The sequence below is a fragment of the Thalassophryne amazonica genome, chromosome 2 (assembly GCF_902500255.1).
Source record: "Thalassophryne amazonica chromosome 2, fThaAma1.1, whole genome shotgun sequence".
NCBI classification, from domain to species: domain Eukaryota; kingdom Metazoa; phylum Chordata; class Actinopteri; order Batrachoidiformes; family Batrachoididae; genus Thalassophryne; species Thalassophryne amazonica.
In genome coordinates, this window is record NC_047104.1 from 134,585,112 (window position 1) to 134,607,341 (window position 22,230).

The 22,230-nt window shown below is 40.1% G+C and overlaps 1 protein-coding gene across 3 annotated transcripts in view; it reads right to left on the minus strand.

Moving 5' to 3' along the window:
• Window positions 1-22,230, minus strand: part of znf408 (zinc finger protein 408) — a 118,337-nt gene that overhangs the window by 28,116 nt on the left and 67,991 nt on the right. For all 3 annotated transcript variants that reach the window (XM_034194036.1, XM_034194028.1, XM_034194019.1), the window contains 3 exons: window positions 12,273-12,988; window positions 4,209-4,418; window positions 3,710-3,833 (listed from right to left, as the gene is read on the minus strand). In XM_034194036.1, coding sequence (XP_034049927.1) covers window positions 3,710-3,833; window positions 4,209-4,418; window positions 12,273-12,988 — 1,050 coding nt within the window. The remainder of the gene's footprint in view (window positions 1-3,709; window positions 3,834-4,208; window positions 4,419-12,272; window positions 12,989-22,230) is intronic.

The following is a 22,230-nucleotide window of genomic DNA, read 5'->3' on the forward strand; positions in this document are numbered from 1 at the left end:
TTTTTTCCCTCTGCTTGGTCGAAAAAGTAACCGTTACTGACTGCCACAATTTTTTTTTCCTGATTTCTTATAGTGTTTCTTAAAGCCCGAAAGTTGCCATTTGAAATGACTTCAGCTTTGTGTCATGTCTGTGATCTGCTTTTTTTCTACAAAATTAAACAAATGAATGAACATCCTCCGAAGCCGGTGATTCCATAATTTTTGCCAGGGGTTGTATAACAGCTGAGTGGATCCTTGCCATTTGATTGGTTCTTTGTATGTAACGTGACATGGATTATTCATCCCATTTGTGTTGTGTTGCATTTACCATGCAAATTTGGTTCCATTTATTGTGTAAATTTGGTTCCATTCAACATTGAAATAATGTGTCCATTTAAGTACTGTACCACGGTACATTTGCATAAGGTTACCATACTGTCAAAACACACCGAACCATGCCTTCTGAGTTCGTGAATGGCTAAAAGAGCATTTCCAAGTCACTGAATATTTTGGAGTGCTGTCAAATCAATTAAGAATAAATAGAAAAAGTGCAGAACAGCTGCATATTTGCAGAGAAGTGGCCAACCCTCACAAACAGAGTGACCCTGAGTTACAATCATCAGTATGTCAGATTGGAGAGACTGTGTCTGGATGTTACCATACCCATACCACACCACTTTATTTATATAGCACATTGCACAAACACAGTAGTTTCCAAACTGCTGTACAACAAATAAAACAAACAAACAAAAACACAGAGGACCACGCACTCACGCGGTGTTAAAAGCCAAAGCATAAAAATGGGTCTTAAGACAAGACTTAAAACACTCTACAGTGGGGGCTGTTCGGATGTTAAGGGGCAAATCATTCCACAGTTGAGGGCGCACCACAGAGAAGCCCTGCCCCCCGGTTTTCAGTCTCATCACAGGCACCACAAGCTGGAGCTGGCCCTCGGACCTCAAAGCATGGAGAAGCTGGTAAATTTGGATGAGGTCCGAAATGTACGCCGGGGCCAGTCCATTCAAAGCTTTAAAAACAAACAATAAAATCTTAAAATCAATTCTAAAACGAACTGGAAGCCAGTGCAGGGATACTAAAATCGGAGTAATGTGCTCTCTCTTTCTGCTACCAGTTAAGAGGTGCGCAGCAGAATTTTGGACCAACTGTAAAAGAGTTGTGTGGTCGACTGTGTCAAAAGCAGCTGACAAGTCTAAAAGGACTAAAATGGCAGAATCACCAGGATGTTTCACCATTCACAGATTTATATAATCGATGTAGCTCAGTTAAAATACAGTCAAAGGTCTGGTTTGAAGATGATTTGTTTTCCAGCAAAACAATGGCCCCAAACAAAGCCAAAACTACACAGCAAGTACAGCGCAGTTAGAGTTACAATCAATATAAGAATTCTTGGTGTTCAAAGAAAAAAAAAAAAAGCAGGCTGTGTATATGTGTGTGTGAGAGAGAGAGAGAGAGAGAGAGATTTTTCAAGGGTGGTAATAAATTAAGCAAAGGTTGTATAATGAGTTGGGATGGCGTGTGAGTCCAGAATGTTTTTGGAATATTAGACCTCAACAATTTTTAGAAGAGGAACTCAACCCTTTTTGTTCCTGTTAATTATGTAATTTTTAAATGTTAATTTACTGTCTTAATGTATTTCTAAATTGTTTAGGTTGTTGCTATCATATACACACTATTATTATTATTATTTCTATTTTCTCATTTGATTTTTTTAATGGACCACAATGGAAATAAGTGTTTTCACTTTCTTGTGTCATCCATGTATTTTAACATATTTACAATTATATTATGTACTTACATTGAACTTACTAAATAACACACACACACACACACACACACACACACACACACACACACACACACACACACACACACACACACACCTTTGAATATAAAGATAATTTACCACCCCCTGCTGGAATGGCGTGTGAGTCCAGAATGTAGGTAGCAATGTTAGCTAATATCTGTAGCTTCTCCAAAAAACCCCAACAAATTACAGACTTCTCCATTCTTTGTAGGTGGGAAAACTTGTAAAATCGACAGTGGATCAAATACTTATTTGCTTCACTGTATCTACATTCGATCATGCTCCGATGGAAAACTCTTCAACCTGGTGCATCTGAAGGCTGGAACCAAAACTCGAACAATCTTTGTCAGAGAACTTGCTGACATTCAAGAGATGGTAGATTGATTCCATGCAGCAGCAACACAGTGCGTCAGAAGGCTGGCCAATGAAAGCCTGCCCAAAGTAGTCTTGCCTCTGGCAGGTCAAAGAAGGGTGGTCAGAAGCTCTGCTATTAGGACGTGCTGAAACGACACATCAACACCAACATCGACCCTGGTACATGGGAAGACCAAGCAGAGACCAGGATTTGTATCCACAAAGCAGCCTAAGGCTAAAAATAGCTCCTAGTGATGTTATTCTAAGAAAAATCTTAGAATTCCTCTAATTCTAAGACATTTCTTAGAATTTTCCCTTGGTAAGATGAAAGTTGTCCACAAAGCACCTTAGGCCTTAAGAGAGCTCCTACAGTGCCAAACTGGTTGAGTAATGAGAAGGACTTTAAAGAAGCCTAAGAGTGTCTTAAACAGAGGAGATGGCAGAAAAGACAGAGAGGAAGGAGAAACATTACATCCTACATACAGTGAGTAAATAATATGCTACAGACTAGATCTACATAATATTTTATGTTAATTTACTGTGTTATTGTATTTATAAATTGTTTAGGTTCTTGCTATCATACACACACTATTAATATTTTCATTATTTTTATTATTATTATCTGTATTATTATTATTTTCTTTTATTATTACTTCTATTTTGTCATTTGATTTTTAATGGACCACAATGAAAATAAAGGTATTCACTTTCTTGTGTCATGCATGTATTTTTAATGTAATTACAATTATATTATGTACTCAGAATGGACATACTAAATGAACTCACACATGCACGCATGCTTTTAATATATAGATATTCGGCATGTGAATGACGTTCGTTCAAACATTTTCAAGCTGTGTGACAATTCATTTAATTTTGTTGTGATGAGTTATTCCCGCGATTAAACCTTTTAGCTAATGCAGTTCAGCTTATATGATTGGTTGATTTTATTTATGACTAGGACATTTATGACTAGGACAATGGAGTACATTTGTTTTTTTATTTCTCCTCCCCTTTCCGTGACAACTAATCACAGCTCTTAGAGGACTGCGTCATACCTAGCAACAGGATTAACCCCGCCTCCTCACAAAGATAGGCGTTTCTGTCCCCTCCTTGCTCAGACTTGCTCTCAAACACCTGCTGGCTCACTCTTAGGCTAAGATTCCTTGCCAGGAAATTTTCAGCTAAGTTAGGAGCTCTTTGAGAAGACTTTGTGATGCTTCGTGGATACAGGCCCTGATCTATATGGTGCAGCGGCATCCAAATGTCAGTCACTGCGATTGAAGAAAAAAGCACCTACGTAACTACCAAACTGCTCATGACAGAAGACACGCCACCCTGACTTAGTCTATCAGTGCAGTGTAGACGGCCTTGCCATTTGAAAGACCGATTAGTCGCACACTTTAGTAAGCACACTTTACATAAACATCAAAAACGATGGACTGAAGATGATGATGCAAATCCACTTAAAACGTACAACATGCAAGTGACAGGATGACAAAATGTTCAGAAATGCTGAGCAGTTGTTCAGAGTTATGTATTTGAGATCACCTCTTTGTCTGAAGGCCTTTCCACAGTGTTGACAGATGTAGGGTTTCTCCCCTGTGTGGACCTTCATGTGGTTCTTCAGAGATCCTGCATTGGCCAGCAGCTTGAAGCAGACTGTACACTGTACCTGAGACATGAAAGCCAAAAATAAATGCAGCAAGTCTTTCCACTGACAAATACTTCAATTTGCAATAGCTGCTAAGGGACGAATAAAGCAAGACCAGCATACATAAATGTTTATTTGTTTTTTGTTTTTTTTATGGCTGAGCAGTGCACGAATGGAACCCAACCTTTTCAGAAGCATATTTATAAAGTCTGAGATAGCTAGTGGGAGGGTTACGCAGCAGAAGCAATTTAAAAGAATTCCACCTTGGCAACTACAGGTTTTAGGAGATACATAAGTTAAGAGTGAGAGGGAGAGAGGAGGGAAGAAAAATAAAAATCAATTCAGACACCCACTTACATACATTATTAAGAAAGAAAAGAGTAAACCTCTCCCCACCTTTTGAGGTTGCGAGTGCATTTCCCTTTTGCAGTGATGCAGCCGGTGGATGCGCAGAGAGGGTCGCCGTGCGAACGCTTTGCCACAGAGGTTGCAGACGTAAGGTTTTTCTCCAGTGTGCAGAACCATGTGCTCTTTCAGGTCCCGCTTGAGGCCATAGCTCTTCTCACAGTGGGGACAGGAAAATGGGCGCTCTCCACGGTGACTCAGCTAGAAACAATACCAATGTTATTTGCACTAATAAGTATTATTGTTGTAGGTATTATTATTTGGGGAATACGTAGTTGCTATCCCTCATGATTATGTGCTCAATGATCAGGGATGCAGTCATTAAATGAAAAGCTCCCCAAGCACACGTTTAAAAAAAAGGTACTGGTAACGCACTTTGTGCTTTAGTTCATTTAGTTCTCAAGTGTTTTTTTTTTTTTTTCTTATTCCTCTGAACAACTACCCTGCATGACAACAATGCAACAGCACAAATGTTTCACTTAAAACAACAATCAACATAAGACTGGAAGGAAGGAAAGTCTTAGCTCTGTTTGACATATTACAAAGTCCTGAATATTCATATCATGGGAATAAAAATATTATTAATCTTAAACTTGATTTAAAATAATTATTCCTAAAGTAAATATGGAAATAATGAATATCTAAATACTGAATCCTTCTAAACATATTTTATTTTAAGATTAAGAGAGATAATGTGGAAATGGTAGAAATGTGTTGCAGGCATCCATTTCATAATAAGCAAATATTTGCACAAAAACAATAAAGGTTATTAGTTTGAACATTAAATATCTTGTCTTTGTGGAGTATTCAATTGAATATAGGTTGAAGAGGATTTGCAAATCATTGTATTCTGTTTTTATTTACATTTTACACAACACCCCACCTTCATTGGAATTGGGGTGGTAAAACCTGCACAAAAATATCTAGTGTGACTACTGTGATCTGGTTCACATAAATGAGAGAGAGAAACAGTTTGCAGTATGCAACATACCATCTCTCACAAACTATGGTCAGTTCTGCTTCTGTACTGGTTCTACTCATGTACTGGTTAGTTCTTGTTGTTGGTTCTGGTCAGCGTCATATATCAGGACTGAACCATTTTCCACCATAACTGCAGTGTGATTAGGTGTACATCTGGAATGTTTCTGTGTAGGCTCTCAGTTGTCCAGGTGGTTTCCATAGTAGAGAAGCTTGAAGAATGAATTTCTTCTCTACAAGAGTCAAGACAGAAGTCAGACTACCAGAGCAAGAATTTTACCTGAGGAAGCTTCTGTGATTTGAAGCGAAACGTCCTCACGTCAAGCAACCCAGTCCAGTCGAAGATTCAAGCTTCTCTACTATGTACATCTGGAAGAACAAAGTGCTTTGATTCCTCTGTAAGCAGGTTGAGAGTCACTAGACCACAGCTGGTGTGGAACCTGATCACAGATTCTGCTCCCAAATGCCTCCTTGTCCATTCTCAGGACCATCACAGCCTGCTTTCTCAGTTCCTTGCACAGCCTAAGATTTCCATGCGGTACAACTCCTCTGGATGGATACTTAGAGTGTCCTCAGATATGAAACACCTCCTGCCGTGGACACTAGCTGCTCCAATACAATCAGCAACTTTCAGGGACTGGATGCAGAAGAACTCCCACAACCTATTCGGATCACTGGTTGTTTCTGTGTCTGCAAGTCTTCCAGATCAATGCAGTCCTCATAACCAGTCCTGTCAGTGTCAATGTTAACATTAAAATCACGCATCACCAATAAAGTGTCACCACTGGGGTAGTCATCAATCACAGAGTGAAGCTGTGAATGAAAGGTCTCCCTCACAGAGATGGGTGCATAATCTGTACTGTACTTTTACACATTGCCTTTTTTTTGCCCACCAACTACACAATAGTCAAATAAAACTGGATAAACTTCTCACCATATTTGTCATGGAGACTGACAACCAAACAACGCAAATCAAACTAATCCTAAATTAAACTGTAGAACTCTCAACCTGCAAGTGCATATATTCATTTTTTTATAAAATACGCAACAAATGTCCAAAGGCTATTGAGATCCAGTCAAAATTTGCTTGAGCCTAAAAGTGAATTATTTCAAATGCAGCAAGGCAGTGAACAGAACCAGATGCAGATATGTAATGAGATGTTCATAAATAAGTCGAGCCACTTAGTAATGAGCAGCAGAGTTTAAGAGCTACAACAAGTCTGAGGTTACACTGATTCTAACTCATTCATATACAACCTTTAGTAAATATTGTAGAAAAAGCAAATAATCACATATGAGGAAGACAGCAATGTGTCTAAGGCCCTGTGTCCATATAGCTTTTTTTCTGGGCACTAGGCTGTTTTTTTCGTCTACTGTTCTAAATGAGGGCAGCACAGTGGCTTAGTGGTTGGCACGGTTGCCTCACAGCAAGAAGGTCATGGGTTTGATTACCATCTGTGGCCTTTCTGTGTGGAGTTTGCATGTTCTTCCCGTATTTGCGTGGGTTTCCTCTGGGTGCTCCGGTTTCCTCCCACTTCCAAAGACATGCAGGTTAGGTGGATTGGAATCTTTAAATTATCTATAAGCGTCCGTGCAGGTGTGAATATGTTTGTTTGTCTATATGTGGCCCTGCGACAGACTGGCGTCCTATCCAGGGTGTACCCCGCCTCACGCCCTATGACTGCTGGGATAGGCTCCAGGCCCCCCGTGACCCTTAAATGGAGAAAGCGGTTGAAGATGAGTGAGTGAGTGTGTTCTAAATGATAGCATATGCAGCTGCCTATTGAGAAAGTGCAGCACGCAGCATCCTTTTTCAGAGCACTTCCCCATTTCTTGTGCCCGCTGCAAAGAGCGCTTATTGAAATTTTCAGAAAAGTGCTGTGTCATCACTTCACCTTTTCAGGCAACCAATCAGATGGAACAAAACTCTCACAGAAAGAGAAGCGTGTTTTTGGCATTTGTGTCCGCAGTCAGCTGATATGTCACACAAATTCTGTAATGATACGAACAAAAAAAAAACTCAACTGTGATAGCAGATTAGACAGATGATACGGTACTGCTCAGGGTGACAGTGTGCTTTTTATTGCTGGCATACGGTTTATTGCTGTCATACAAACAATGCTTTTTCTCAATAAGAAAGCGCTGAGATGAGACGTTTGGGTTGAAGCCCTTTTTGGTGCCCTCTAAGCACTTTTCTGCCAGAGAAAAACACGATGGACACAGGGCCTAAAACCTGTGGTGTGAAAAGCACATTTTTTCCTTCCTGTCCAGGGTTGGGACTAGGAGGCAGAGTTGTGGTCTTACACACCTCTCTGCAGCTTCTCTCCCCCTGCCATCCCCTCATTACCCCATCCCCGTAGAGACGGTGCCTGCTCCCAGACCACCAATAACCAGCAAAAATCTATTTAAGCATAAAAATTCAAAAAGAAAAAATAATATAGCACCTTCAATTGCACCACAGACTAAAACAGTTAAATGTGGTCTATTAAACATTAGGTCTCTCTCTTCTAAGTCCCTGTTGGTAAATGATATAATAATTGATCAACATATTGATTTATTCTGCCTAACAGAAACCTGGTTACAGCAGGATGAATATGTTAGTTTAAATGAGTCAACACCCCCGAGTCACACTAACTGTCAGAATGCTCGTAGCACGGGCCGGGGCGGAGGATTAGCAGCAATCTTCCATTCCAGCTTATTAATTAATCAAAAACCCAGACAGAGCTTTAATTCATTTGAAAGTTTGTCTCTTAGTCTTGTCCATCCAAATTGGAAGTCCCAAAAAACAGTTTTATTTGTTATTATCTATCGTCCACCTGGTCGTTACTGTGAGTTTCTCTGTGAATTTTCAGACCTTTTGTCTGACTTAGTGCTTAGCTCAGATAAGATAATTATAGTGGGCGATTTTAACATCCACACAGATGCTGAGAATGACAGCCTCAACACTGCATTTAATCTATTATTTGACTCTATTGGCTTTGCTCAAAAAGTAAATGAGTCCACCCACCACTTTAATCATATCTTAGATCTTGTTCTGACTTATGGTATGGAAATAGAAGACTTAACAGTATTCCCTGAAAACTCCCTTCTGTCTGATCATTTCTTAATAACATTTACATTTACTCTGATGGACTACCAGCAGTGGGGAATAAGTTTCATTACACTAGAAGTCTTTCAGAAAGCGCTGTAACTAGGTTTAAGGATATGATTCCTTCTTTATGTTCTCTAATGCCATATACCAACACAGTGCAGAGTAGCTACCTAAACTCTGTAAGGGAGATAGAGTATCTCGTCAATAGTTTTACATCCTCATTGAAGACAACTTTGGATGCTGTAGCTCCTCTGAAAAAGAGAGCTTTAAATCAGAAGTGTCTGACTCCGTGGTATAACTCACAAGCTCGTAGCTTAAAGCAGATAACCCGTAAGTTGGAGAGGAAATGGCGTCTCACTAATTTAGAAGATCTTCACTTAGCCTGGAAAAAGAGTCTGTTGCTCTATAAAAAAGCCCTCCGTAAAGCTAGGACATCTTTCTACTCATCACTAATTGAAGAAAATAAGAACAACCCCAGGTTTCTTTTCAGCACTGTAGCCAGGCTGACAAAGAGTCAGAGCTCTATTGAGCTGAGTATTCCATTAACTTTAACTAGTAATGACTTCATGACTTTCTTTGCTAACAAAATTTTAACCATTAGAGAAAAAATTACTCATAACCATCCCAAAGACGTATCGTTATCTTTGGCTGCTCTCAGTGATGCCGGTATTTGGTTAGACTCTTTCTCTCTGATTGTTCTGTCTGAGTTATTTTCATTAGTTACTTCATCCAAACCATCAACATGTTTATTAGACCCCATTCCTGCCAGGCTGCTCAAGGAAGCCCTACCATTATTTAATGCTTCGATCTTAAATATGATCAATCTATCTTTGTTAGTTGGCTATGTACCACAGGCTTTTAAGGTGGCAGTAATTAAACCATTACTTAAAAAGCCATCACTTGACCCAGCTATCTTAGCTAATTATAGGCCAATCTCCAACCTTCCTTTTCTCTCAAAAATTCTTGAAAGGGTAGTTGTAAAACAGCTAACTGATCATCTGCAGAGGAATGGTCTATTTGAAGAGTTTCAGTCAGGTTTTAGAATTCATCATAGTACAGAAACAGCATTAGTGAAGGTTACAAATGATCTTCTTATGGCCTCGGACAGTGGACTCATCTCTGTGCTTGTTCTGTTAGACCTCAGTGCTGCTTTTGATACTGTTGATCATAAAATTTTATTACAGAGATTAGAGCATGCCATAGGTATTAAAGGCACTGCGCTGCGGTGGTTTGAATCATATTTGTCTAATAGATTACAGTTTGTTCATGTAAATGGGGAATCTTCTTCACAGACTAAAGTTAATTATGGAGTTCCACAAGGTTCTGTGCTAGGACCAATTTTATTCACTTTATACATGCTTCCCTTAGGCAGTATTATTAGACGGTATTGCTTAAATTTTCATTGTTACGCAGATGATACCCAGCTTTATCTATCCATGAAGCCAGAGGACACACACCAATTAGCTAAACTGCAGGATTGTCTTACAGACATAAAGACATGGATGACCTCTAATTTCCTGCTTTTAAACTCAGATAAAACTGAAGTTATTGTACTTGGCCCCACAAATCTTAGAAACATGGTGTCTAACCAGATCCTTACTCTGGATGGCATTACCCTGACCTCTAGTAATACTGTGAGAAATCTTGGAGTCATTTTTGATCAGGATATGTCATTCAAAGCGCATATTAAACAAATATGTAGGACTGCTTTTTTGCATTTACGCAATATCTCTAAAATCAGAAAGGTCTTGTCTCAGAGTGATGCTGAAAAACTAATTCATGCATTTATTTCCTCTAGGCTGGACTATTGTAATTCATTATTATCAGGTTGTCCTAAAAGTTCCCTAAAAAGCCTTCAGTTAATTCAAAATGCTGCAGCTAGCGTACTGACGGGGACTAGCAGGAGAGAGCATATCTCACCCATATTGGCCTCTCTTCATTGGCTTCCTGTTAATTCTAGAATAGAATTTAAAATTCTTCTTCTTACTTATAAGGTTTTGAATAATCAGGTCCCATCTTATCTTAGGGACCTCGTAGTACCATATCACCCCATTAGAGCACTTCGCTCTCAGACTGCAGGCTTACTTGTAGTTCCTAGGGTTTGTAAGAGTAGAATGGGAGGCAGAGCCTTCAGCTTTCAGGCTCCTCTCCTGTGGAACCAGCTCCTAATTCAGATCAGGGAGACAGAGACCCTCTCTACTTTTAAGATTAGGCTTAAAACTTTCCTTTTTGCTAAAGCTTATAGTTAGGGCTGGATCAGGTGACCCTGAACCATCCCTTAGTTATGATGCTATAGACGTAGACTGCTGGGGGGTTCCCATGATGCACTGTTTCTTTCTCTTTTTGCTCTGTATGCACCACTCTGCATTTAATCATTAGTGATCGATCTCTGCTCCCCTCCATAGCATGTCTTTTTCCCGTTTTTTTCCCTCAGCCCCAACCAGGCCCAGCAGAAGACTGCCCCTCCCTGAGCCTGGTTCTGCTGGAGGTTTCTTCCTGTTAAAAGGGAGTTTTTCCTTCCCACTGTAGCCAAGTGCTTGCTCACAGGGGGTCGTTTTGACCGTTGGGGTTTTACATAATTGTTGTATGGCCTTGCCTTACAATATAAAGCGCCTTGGGGCAACTGTTTGTTGTGATTTGGCGCTATATAAAAAAAAATTGATTGAATTGATTGATTCTCTGTGAAGACACACACACACACACACACACACACACACACACACCCTGCAGACTCATCTAAATTGTAAAATGAGAAATAGACGTACAAAATGCTGAACAATGGGATTAATTATTTTCTTCAACCAGAGTGAAAAGTGAAATCTGGAGTAGATTTGGACAAGATCTGTTCAAGTGTAATATGCATTTTTACATGGATGATGTGTAAGAAGGTATAGCATTTTGAGAAATAAGGCTATAAATATGCAATAGTTTGTATGAATTCTGATGCAGAATTCCAGGATTTGCTGAGTCTTTTTAAGAGGTATGTGACCTCTGAGTGTCCCTGTTTTAAAAAGACAAACTCAGAGTTCTGTTACTATACTGATGGAATTCATGCTTGTGAAATCTATAGTGCTTAAATCAGTGTGACACTTAGCGGTACAACTGAAATTGTACTGTCACTATGGGAACACATTTATTTAATTTTATTTTTAAGAGATCTTTGTTTCTTTGTCATGGCTATGGATATTATTGGAAACCAGCCATTTTTGATCCACAACTTTAATTTGTATATTTTTTGTAATCAAGTCTTACTGTCACTTTGGAATGTTACAAAAATCACATGAATTTTCTCAGCAATGCTGTCAATTTTGTCCGTCAAAACTGACGAGGCCACAAATAAATGCAGGCAGCTCCATAATTCATAAACAACTACTTTCTTCAGAGACTAACATATGTTGACCTCATGGTTCATTTAACTTGTTGTCACACTTAAATTATTTATTCCCACAAGGTAATGGCTGCTGCACACATCGTGAGAATATTGTGTTCCAGGTCAAGGTCATGGCTGGCTGGAAGCACGCATTGAACCGGTCCATCCCCACCTCTCGAAAGTAACCACCTATCTGCTGCAACCAGGAAAACGCATGCATCTGCTTGGTGTTTTCCAGCTGCTGGTCCTCAACGGTGAGGCACCTGCATGCTGGATCAAGCCCAGAGAAATACCCACATGGCTAAAATGTTTTAGCTGATGTCACCTCACGATGCATATGACACTCCTAATCTGAGTCTCTGTAGCTATCCATTCATTTAACATAAATTCATTCTAGCAGTACACAAGAGACCTAGTACCAAAGGCACCCAGTCATAGTCTTAGGTCACTAGTAGGGTTTTCCAGGTCCAAATCTGAGACAGCTCATGTGGGTGGGTACTTGGAGCATCCTTGTTTCAGGTGAGGCTGACCATCTTCCACTACTAACAGTCATAATATGTAGAAGATAATTTGTTTTTTCTTTTTGTAATTTTTAAAGAACCAAATAAATCTTCACCTCATGTGCTTTGTAGCTTTCTGCAGAGCTGTAGTTTTTCCCACAGTACTGGCAGCTGAATGGTTTTATGTCTGTGTGAGTGAACTGGTGTTTTTTTAAGTGACAAAGCTGGAAAAAACTTTTAGTGCAACTGGAACACCTGTACCGCCTCTCTCTGTTCTCATACTGCCAAGCAACAGTTTCCCCAGCAACAGCACCAACACCAGCACCCTCTGTCTCCATGGTAACTATGTCTTCTGTAGCAGTCTCAGCAGCATCAGCAGGACTCCGGCTCGTTCCATCTATCTGGCAGGGAGAGCTGTGCTTCACTCGAGTGGCCAAAGAGTGAACCCTGCGGGGTTTAGCAGCCAAACGGGAGCTGCACCGGACAGGAGGAGGTGCACGTGAGGCTTGGAAGTCTCTGTCTCTATCTGACAGCACGACCACGGCAGCCTTGATACTATGTGGAGCATTTCTATGTCCACCTACTGAGTCTGTCATCACAACTGTTAAATCTGTGTGACTGTCCATCTGTCTGCCATCCTCTGGATTCCTTTCCCCTCTTTCTGGAGTTAGATGAGCCCCTTTGATGCATCTACGGGTCTTCCTGTGCTTTTTCTCCTGTTCATCCTGTGTTCTTTCATCCTGTATATTCTCCGTTTCCCTTCCCTCTTCTTGTATGGCAGGCACAAGGTCCTCTACAATCTTCAGTTCTTTGTTGATTTCTAAGTTGCCACCTGCCAAAAAGATAAATGCAAACACTATTTTGGAAAACAAATCACAAAAAAAAGATTGAAATATAACAGATTCGACACTGAAATTGAAAAATTAACTTCTGTATAAATTATGTGACTGAAAACGACATAATAGAATGCAGCTGTTTCAGAAAATGATTATGTAAATTTATGTGCAGTTTACAATAATCTATATTATAATAGCCACGTGGCCTGTGTGTGTGTGTGTGTGTGTGTGTGTGCGTGCGTGCGTGTACATGGCTTCAATCACGCGAAAACCGGGGAGAGCTGACATTTGCCGTTTGGCATGCTTATGTGTTTTGGGTCAAGGATGAACGCTGCAAAAACGAAAAGTTGATAGGACAGGTATTTTTTGGAGAAATTAGCAATTTTAGCTAACCAATAAATAATGGATGCTGAGCTGCAATGCACCATGGGAGTTCAGGGTTTTGAGATTTTAAATGTTGTTATTGTGGTTTATGCTAGTTTAGGGAGGTAATGGTCTAGTGGTTAAGGTGTTGGGCTTGAGACCAGAGGATCCTCGGTTCAAATCCCAGCCTGACAGAAAAATCACTAAGGGCCCTATTGCTCCTGGTGTGTAGCGAGTGCCTTGTATGGCAGCACCCTCACATTGTGGTGAATGTGAGACATTATTTGTAAAGCAGACAGCCCTACCCACCGAAAAATGTTTTCGGCACTTTTTGTTACAAGCAAGCATCTATGCTAGATCAAGTCCTTATATAGTAAGGTTTCACATCAGGGGCGATGCCAAAAATAAAAATCATTTTTTGGCCATTTTTGGGCCAAAAACCCCCATTTTTGGGTCAAAATTCAAAAATGGTCCAATCCTTTTGATATGCATATCAAATTACTCATCTTGACGAGTAGAGTTCACAAATATATAGTTTGACCTATTTTTGACCTTGCGTTACGTCACAATGACCGAAAATGTGGAAAGGTCAACACACTTTTCGTGAAGGGTCAAATTCATAAAATCTGTTATGATGGTCCGATTATGACAATTTTGGTGTCTAATTATATGTTTTCTTGCACAAGAAAACCAATAAGACAACTTACATAGACCATTATGCCAGTCTTAGCTATGAAAATACAATTATGTCAGATAAGATGGGTCTATTGATTAAGTTTATCCAACTTCAAAATGGTTATGACGTCAAAATTGATCATAACTGGCCTCTTTTACGTCAAGCACATTAATTAAATATAAAAACTGCATAAGTATGTTTTTTGTGAATATAAAGAAAATCAGAATTTTCTTTATATTCACAAAAACCCCCATTGGCCCCCAAAAATGGCCAAAAAAATGATTTTTATTTTTGGCATTGCCCCTGATGTGAAACCTTACTATATAAGGACTTGATCTAGCATAGATGCCTGCTTGTAACAAAAAACGCAGAAAAAAATTTTTTTGAAGCACTTTTCTGCCTTCTGCTGGCTGTTTGAAGCGCTTTTTAGCATCTGATGCAGATGGAAAACCGCTATATAAATGCAGCTCATTTACTGTTTATTTACCATTTAACAGTGTTGTTAGTGTTATTGATTTATTGTGTTTTTGTTGCTCAGTCTTGCTGTTACCATGAGTGACTTAAGTTTCATGTTGGTACCATGAGTAAAATGTTTAGTGGTTTTAATGTCTTCAGCCACTGTCTTTATTTGTCAAATTCAAAGCACCTGCTTACAGCAGCTGTGTGTGCCACTTCAATCAGGGACAGAGCACAGATGACATCTGCTGTATGCTTATGTATTTTGGGTCAAGGATGAATCGCACCAAAACGGAACACTGATAGTACTAATAGTTTTGGAGAAGCTATGAATATTAGCTACTGTTGCTAATTACATTTTGGACTTGCACACCTTTCCAGCAGGGGGCAGTAAATCATCCTTATATTAAAAGCGTGAGTGTAAGTGCACACACATTCACTCATCTTCAACCGCTTAGTCCAATCAAGGGTCGCGGGGGGGCTGGAGCCTATCCCAGCAGTCATAGAGCGCGAGGTGGGGTACACCCAGGACAGGACGCCAGTCTGTTGCAGACTGTAAGTGCATATAATTGTAAATATGTTAAAAGTATATGGATGACACAAGAAAGTAAAAACACTTATTTCCATTGTGGTCCATCTAAAAATCAAATGACAAAATTGAAGCAATAATAAAATGAAAATAATAATAATGATAATAATAATAATAGTGTGTATATGATAACAACAGCCTAAACAATTTCTAAATACATTAAGACAATAAATTAACATTAAAAATTACATAATTAATAGAAATAAAAGGGTTGGGTTCCTCTTCTAAAAACTGTTGAGGTCTAAGGTTCTAAAAACATTCTGGAGTTATGCGCCATTCCAACTCATTGCTTAATTTTTACCACCCTTGAAAAATGTCAGCTACCTATTTTATAAACACTACCCAATCTAGAGCCTGTGGATCCCCACGGACAACACTCAAGTCTATATTACAGTAGCCAAGTGGCCTCTGTGTGTGCATGTGTATGACTTTGATCACGGAGAAATTGGGGAGAGCTGACATTTGCTGTTTGGCATGCTTATGTATTTTGGGTCAAGGATGAACGCCCTGAAAAAAGAATGTTGATGGGACTAAAATTTTTGGAGAAAAGCATCATGACAGCCTGACGAAAATGTATCCACATAAAATGTCCTGATTTTAGAAAACGATGTCTGAAAATAAGCAGGGTTTTCCCCAGACAATGGAATAACGGCGTAGCACCATTATACTGTTACCACAGCACCGTTATACTGTGCCCTGCTCTAAGGCATTTTTTAAATCCAGTCAGGCTGTTTGTGCTGAATGGACTGCTACCTACCCTCCCCTCCCCCGCCAGCAGCCAGCTGAGCCGAGCAGAGCAGAGCCACAGCACTGCAGCTCACTGAAAGAACAAAAACTCTGTCAAAGTCTTCCTTCTGCCTACGAAGCTAGTGACACATTAAGGCTTTATTTTACAGATGAAAGCCTTCATGTTTCCAAAGTTTGCTCAAATAAGCCACAGTGTGAGAGTGACAAGTCTTTCGTTCCCTCACACACACACACACACACACACACACACACACACACACACACACACACACACACACACACACACAAAGACAGAGAGAGAGAGAGAGAGAGAGAGAGAGAGAGAGAGAGAGAGAGAGAGAGAGAGAGACAGACAGACAGACAGAGAGAGAGAGGGAGGGAACGAGCATTAAATTCGACAATTAAATTTGACAATCAAATCAGTCCAGGTTTAGCTCTTGTTCAAAGAAGACAATTAGGGGTTATATTGTTTTTAAAAAAGTATGCAATCCCACTCAGAAATGTTTAAGAAAAAAACTAAACTGTCAACATGACAGAAAACCTCTGCCTGTCTTACTGGATTAAAGGTACAATGTGTCATTTTTGAAGAGGAGAGCAAATGCTATGTCCATCAAATATTAATGTGTTTTTAAACTTTTCAACGTTATTTATTTTATTAACTGAGACAGAAACACACAAAAAAGAACTTTGATATTACAACATAAGTGTATTTTTTTGTCTATTATTCGCAACTGAAAACAATTTCAATGCAGCTAAAACCAGTCAAAATGACTCGCAATGCATGCCGCCTCAGGTGATAAGTGTCAACAGCACCGCTATACTAAAAATCTCTGGGGAGAACCCTGATAATGGATAGGCCAATTATCGGCATTGGTCAATTATTGGTCTACCTTGACTGCAAATACTTTAATTCCTTGTCGTGGCTGGAAACGAAGCGTTTTTAAAGCAAGTCCCTCAGTGGTTTTTCTACTCCAGGTGCGTTTCTCAGCCTGAGGAACACACCTGTGCGGTCTGATCTGAGATGGCAGTGGAGTTTCGAACCAGATTGTTTAATAAAATCTGGGAAAGTGAGAGGATGCCTGAGGAGTGGAGACGAAGTGTGCTAGTTCCTATTTTTAAGATCAAGGGTGATGTGCAGCGCTGCAGTAACTACAGAGGCATAAGGTTGATCAGCCACAGCATGAAGTTATGGGAAGGAGTAATAGAAGCTAGGCTTAGAAAACAGGTGAAGATCTGTGAGCAGCAATATGGTTTCATGCCAAGAAAGAGCACTACAGATGTAATGTTTGTTCTGAGAACACTGATGGAGAAGTATAGAGAAGGCCAGAAGCACTTACAGAGGCTTGCAAAAGTATTCACCCTCTTGGTATTTCACATATTTTAATTTGTTTATGCTATTTCAATTACAAAGAGTAAACCGGGTTTCTCAATATATAATTTTTTTTAAATTATCTTCCTTAAACTCCAGCTGAAAGTAAATCTCTACAATCTGATATAAATTTATTAAAAATATAAAAGCCAAGATGATGGGTTGCATATGTAATGGGCCCCTTTTGGTATAATACCTGTAAATCAGTTTTATTGACAGTTTTCTTCAGACGAGTCAGTGGATGGATACATGAACATTTCCAAGTCACTGAATATGTCTTGGACTTTATTTACATCAGTTAAAAAAATACAAACAGTATGGCACTCAATGGTAAATCTGTGTGGAGCAGACAGTTCTCAAAAGTGAGTGACTGTGCAAGAAGGACAAGAATGAGCAAAGCCACCAAGACACCTAGACAACCCAGAAGAAGTTATAGGCTTCTTTGGCTGTAATTGGAGAAATTGTGCACAGTGCAAGTTTTGGATTTTATCTCCCCAGTTATACAGCTTCATGATGAAGTGGAGCAGAAGAGGATTTTCTTAAAAAGAAGATCTGAAAGTTCACCTACAATTTGCCAGAAGGTACATCTGAGATGCAAGCCTAGATTTTGCCAAGCCTAGTTTTAGTGAAAGAAGACCCTCGTCTATACCACTTCATCATGAAGCTTTATAACTGGAGATACAACACGCAGAATTTGCACTGTGCACAATTTCTCCAATCACAGCCACAGAAGCCTAAAACTTTTACTGGGTTGTCTGGGTGTCTTGGTGGCTTTCCTCACTGTTCTCCTTCTTGCACAGTCACTCAGTTTTGAGAACTGTCTACTCCACACAGATTTACCATTGAGTCCCATATTGTTTGTATTTCTTCATAACTGATGTAAATAAAGTTGAAGACATATTCAGTGACTTGGAAATGTTCATGTATCCATCCCCTGACTCTGAAGAAACCTGGCAATTAAACTGATTATTTACAGATATTATACCAAAGGGGCTGATTACTTATGCAACCCATCATCTTGGCTTTTATATTTTTAATTAATTCATATCAAGTTGTAGACATTTGTTTTCAGTTTGAGTCTAAGGAAGATAATTTTAGAATTTTTTATATTAAGAAGCCTGATTTACTTTTTGTATTTGCAATGCCATAAACAAATTAAAATGTGTGAAATACCAAAGGGCTGAATACTATTGCAAGCCACTTTACATTGTGTGTTTGTGGATTTAGAGAAAGCTTATGACAGGGTGCCAAGAGGAGTTGTGGTATTGTATGAGGAAGTCTTGAGTGGCAGAGAAGTATGTGAGGGTAGTGCAGGATGTGTAGAAGGACAGCGTGACAGCAGTGAGATGTGCAGTAGGAATGGCAGACTCATTCAAGGTGGAGGTGGGATTACACCAAGGATCAGCTCTGAGTCCTTTCTTGTTCGCAATGGTGATGGACAGGTTGAGAGATAAGATCAGACAGGAGTTTCCATGGACTATGATGTTTGCAGATGACATTGTGATCTGTAGTGAGAATAGAGAGCAAGTTGAGTCTAGTCTGGAGAGGTGGAGATATGCTCTGGAGAGCAGGGGAATGAAAGTCACTAGAAGCAAGACTGAGCACATCTGTGTGAATGAGAGGGAGCCCAGTGGAATAGTGTGGTTACAAGGAGTAGATGTAGTGAAAGTAGATTAGTTTAAATACTTGGGGTCAACTGTCCAAAGTAATGGAGAGTGTGGTAGAGAGGTGAAGAAGAGAGTGCAGGCAAGGTGGGGGGGTGGGATAGCAATGATTTGTGACGGAATAATATCTGCAAGAGTGAAGGGGAAAGTCTGCAAGACAGTAGTGAGAGCAGCTATACTGTACGGCTTAGAGATGGTGGCACTAACAAAAAGACAGCAGGCAGAGCTGGAGGTGGCAGAGCTGAAGATGTCATGCTTCTCTTTGGGAGTGGCGAGAATGGACAGGATTAGGAATGAACATATCAGAGGGACAGCTCAGGTGGGTTTGGAGACAACGTCAGAGAGGCAAGATTGAGATGGTTTGGACATGTGCAGAGGAGGGACCCAGGGTGTATAGGGAGAAGGATGCTGAGGATGGAGCTACCAGGCAGGAGGAGATGAGGGAGGCCAAAGACAGTTTTTGGATGTGGTGAGGGAGGATATGCAGGTGGTTGGTGTAACAGAGGAAGTTACAGAGGACAGCGTGTGATGGAAACGATTGATCTGCTGTAGCAACACCTAACTGGAACAGCCGAAAGAATCATAAGTAGCAGCAGGACAGTAAAATACTCATAGCTATTCATAAACAAACATGGTGTAGGGCCATCCCTAGTGCAAATGAATGCACTTTGTTGAGTACAAGAATCCAGTGATCTTCAAAGCTTGGCCTGTCTTCTTACTTTATAAAGAATCCAGTGCTGTCAGTAATTTTTATTGTTTCTTTTATCCTCCCTCTCCATGGGCCTATTCACTTGCAGTTTCAGCAGAAACAGCAACAACAAAAGTTAATCCAGTCTATTATTCTCCCTCTTAAGACACTTCATCTGTATCATCCCAGTCCACCCAGATTTAAATAGATAAAAAAGTAACAGAGTAAGATTTAAAAGCAATGGACTGCTGTCCTGTCCAGGGGGAGTCGTAGACTCTAATCTGCTTCTTGCTTCAGCATCCTGGGATAAGCACTGCCACCAAAGGGCCTATACACGATTTATTTCTATTTCTATCTATATTTCAGAATGACTGAAAAGTATGCTGAGCTCCACATGCAGGGATAACGACGAACAATGCTGCACTGTGTGGCTCCATTCACATACTGTTCTACACACAAAGCAGAGGCTGTCTTGTGACTTCATCATTCAGCATTCATGTCAATCAGACAATCAACAATCAAGATCATTTGCTGGCCTGGTTACAGCTCTGTTCAGTTAATATTGCAGTTGTGTTTACTGTGTTACAAGTATGAGTGGCTACTGAGATGTTTTGAGCCTGGCCCAGAAAAAGCGGTGGTTTGCCATCTTTTGCATTCTGAGAAACCAACATTTCTCGAATGTGTGAAGTCTGAACTCACTCTGTGTTCACACTGAACAGAAAAAAATGTTTGAATCAAAAAGGTTGCCAAAAAAGCAGATTAGTTCATTCAGGTGAACTCAGCCAATCAAGAGCTAACAGACACGTCAATGAACTAATCAGCTATAGGCAGAGCAGGGCGAGATAGAAAATGTGCACATTAGAAATCTGTGAGTACCAGAATTAGGAACCAGTGGTTTACAGATTTTGATGAAATTTGTGGGGAGATGGGTTCTGGGTTGAGGACAGTCAAAAATAAGGTTCATGTCCTGTACAAACAGTGCAGTTTGTGTGCCTCCTCCAGATATTTCCATCGTGAAACTAAAGGCCTAGTCACACAGCACTTAATGAAGGGCAATTAAGACCTAACAAAACAAGAAATCTGGACTTTCATTGACTTTCACTGACATAGTTAACCTTAGCCCAGTTTCGTTCCTGCAGCTGGCGCTTCATGAGGATTTTTAAACTGTCGAAAGATTTGAACAAATGCCGCCAAAAACCTCAATTCGTCCGTATTTCTTTTTGCTGTCATTCTTGATGGTTTCTTATTGTTTGCTTAGTTTTTGTTGCGTCATTGTTTAGTTTGACTTCGTTCGACCAGCCGAATGTTTTCATAAAGTGCAGAAGCCGGTTTGTGAGCGCTGCTGCTGCCGCTGCTGCGTTCATGTACCTTCGGAAATTACAGGGCAAACTCAGCCTGGTTGATTGGATTTTTTTTTAATCTGGGTGGGGGGGGGGGGGGGGGGGCAGCTTCACTGGGCTCAGACACCTTATGTAGGCCAGAATTAATCTTTTGTGTGGATACAATAAAATATTTTACCAAAAATAAAATGAAAACCACGCTCCTGCCACAAGCAACTGCTGAATTTGAAACAACAAAAAAATTGTGTAATTTTCGACGGTACATGAATGCAGCGGCAGCAGCAGCGATCGCTTCCTGCGTGCGCTTATTATTTTGTATTAAATATAACAATATGAGTGTAGGAATGACAATCCAGCCCCTCCGGACATGTGGCAAAAGGTAGATGATCCAGATGATTATATAACAGCTATTCTGGAAGGCAGAATTCACTTTGTTGATCAGCTGTAGCTGGTGGAAATAACCACACATGGCGAGTCAATGCGCATTCACACGGACTGATCAATTTACTGCTCTGATATATTCAATCATCTTTACACATATTTATTCCCCCTTTTGACAGTTTTCTGTTATAAATCAATATACATGGCCTAGTAAAGTAATACAGTGATAGAGTAGCCACCACAGTACACCAGTGTATTTGTTTGTTTTTTTTTTAACTGGAGCAAGATGGAGTGCGCAGCGCGCCATCAGTCTGAACCGGACAGTGAGGATTCTGATGATGAAGGAGCTGATCCCTCAGTTGTTCTGGATGAGCAACCAGAGCAGGTGGATCCACCGATGTGCACAGATCTCCACAGTGGGTTGGATTGCGCGCTTCTATTTGCAGCTTCTCCAGGACTCAGGCGCTACGGAGCTCTGTCCCAGCACCGAGTAGGATGCAGACACACACTGCTCCAGCAGTGGCTCAAGGCGTGTTTCATTTAAAGTGTGGAGATCAATGTTAGCTTCGGTTTCTTTTTGTTCCTCTTTCGATCCTTTTGCACTCTTGATTCCCAGGTTCTTCGGTGATGGGAAAAGTCAAAAGCTCATTCGTCCACCTTTTCCACCAGTTTTATATATTAATCTAAAATTGAATATTTCCAGCAGTTCATGTGGCATTCATTAATTGTCTGTATTGTTTTACCTTCTTCACAGCTGAACTGAAGCTGTTTTTGCTTCCACCACAACATCCTTTACCCAGAGGGACCAATTGTGTTTTATCTTATCTTTCATTTAGTATTTATAATTGTTTCAGAGATGCCAATGTGATTCATAGGATTAATGTTGTTAAATCAGCACTCTGAGAGAGTAAGAGTTTAATAATGTTATGCAGCACAATATATCCCCAGTCTCCACAGTCATGCCG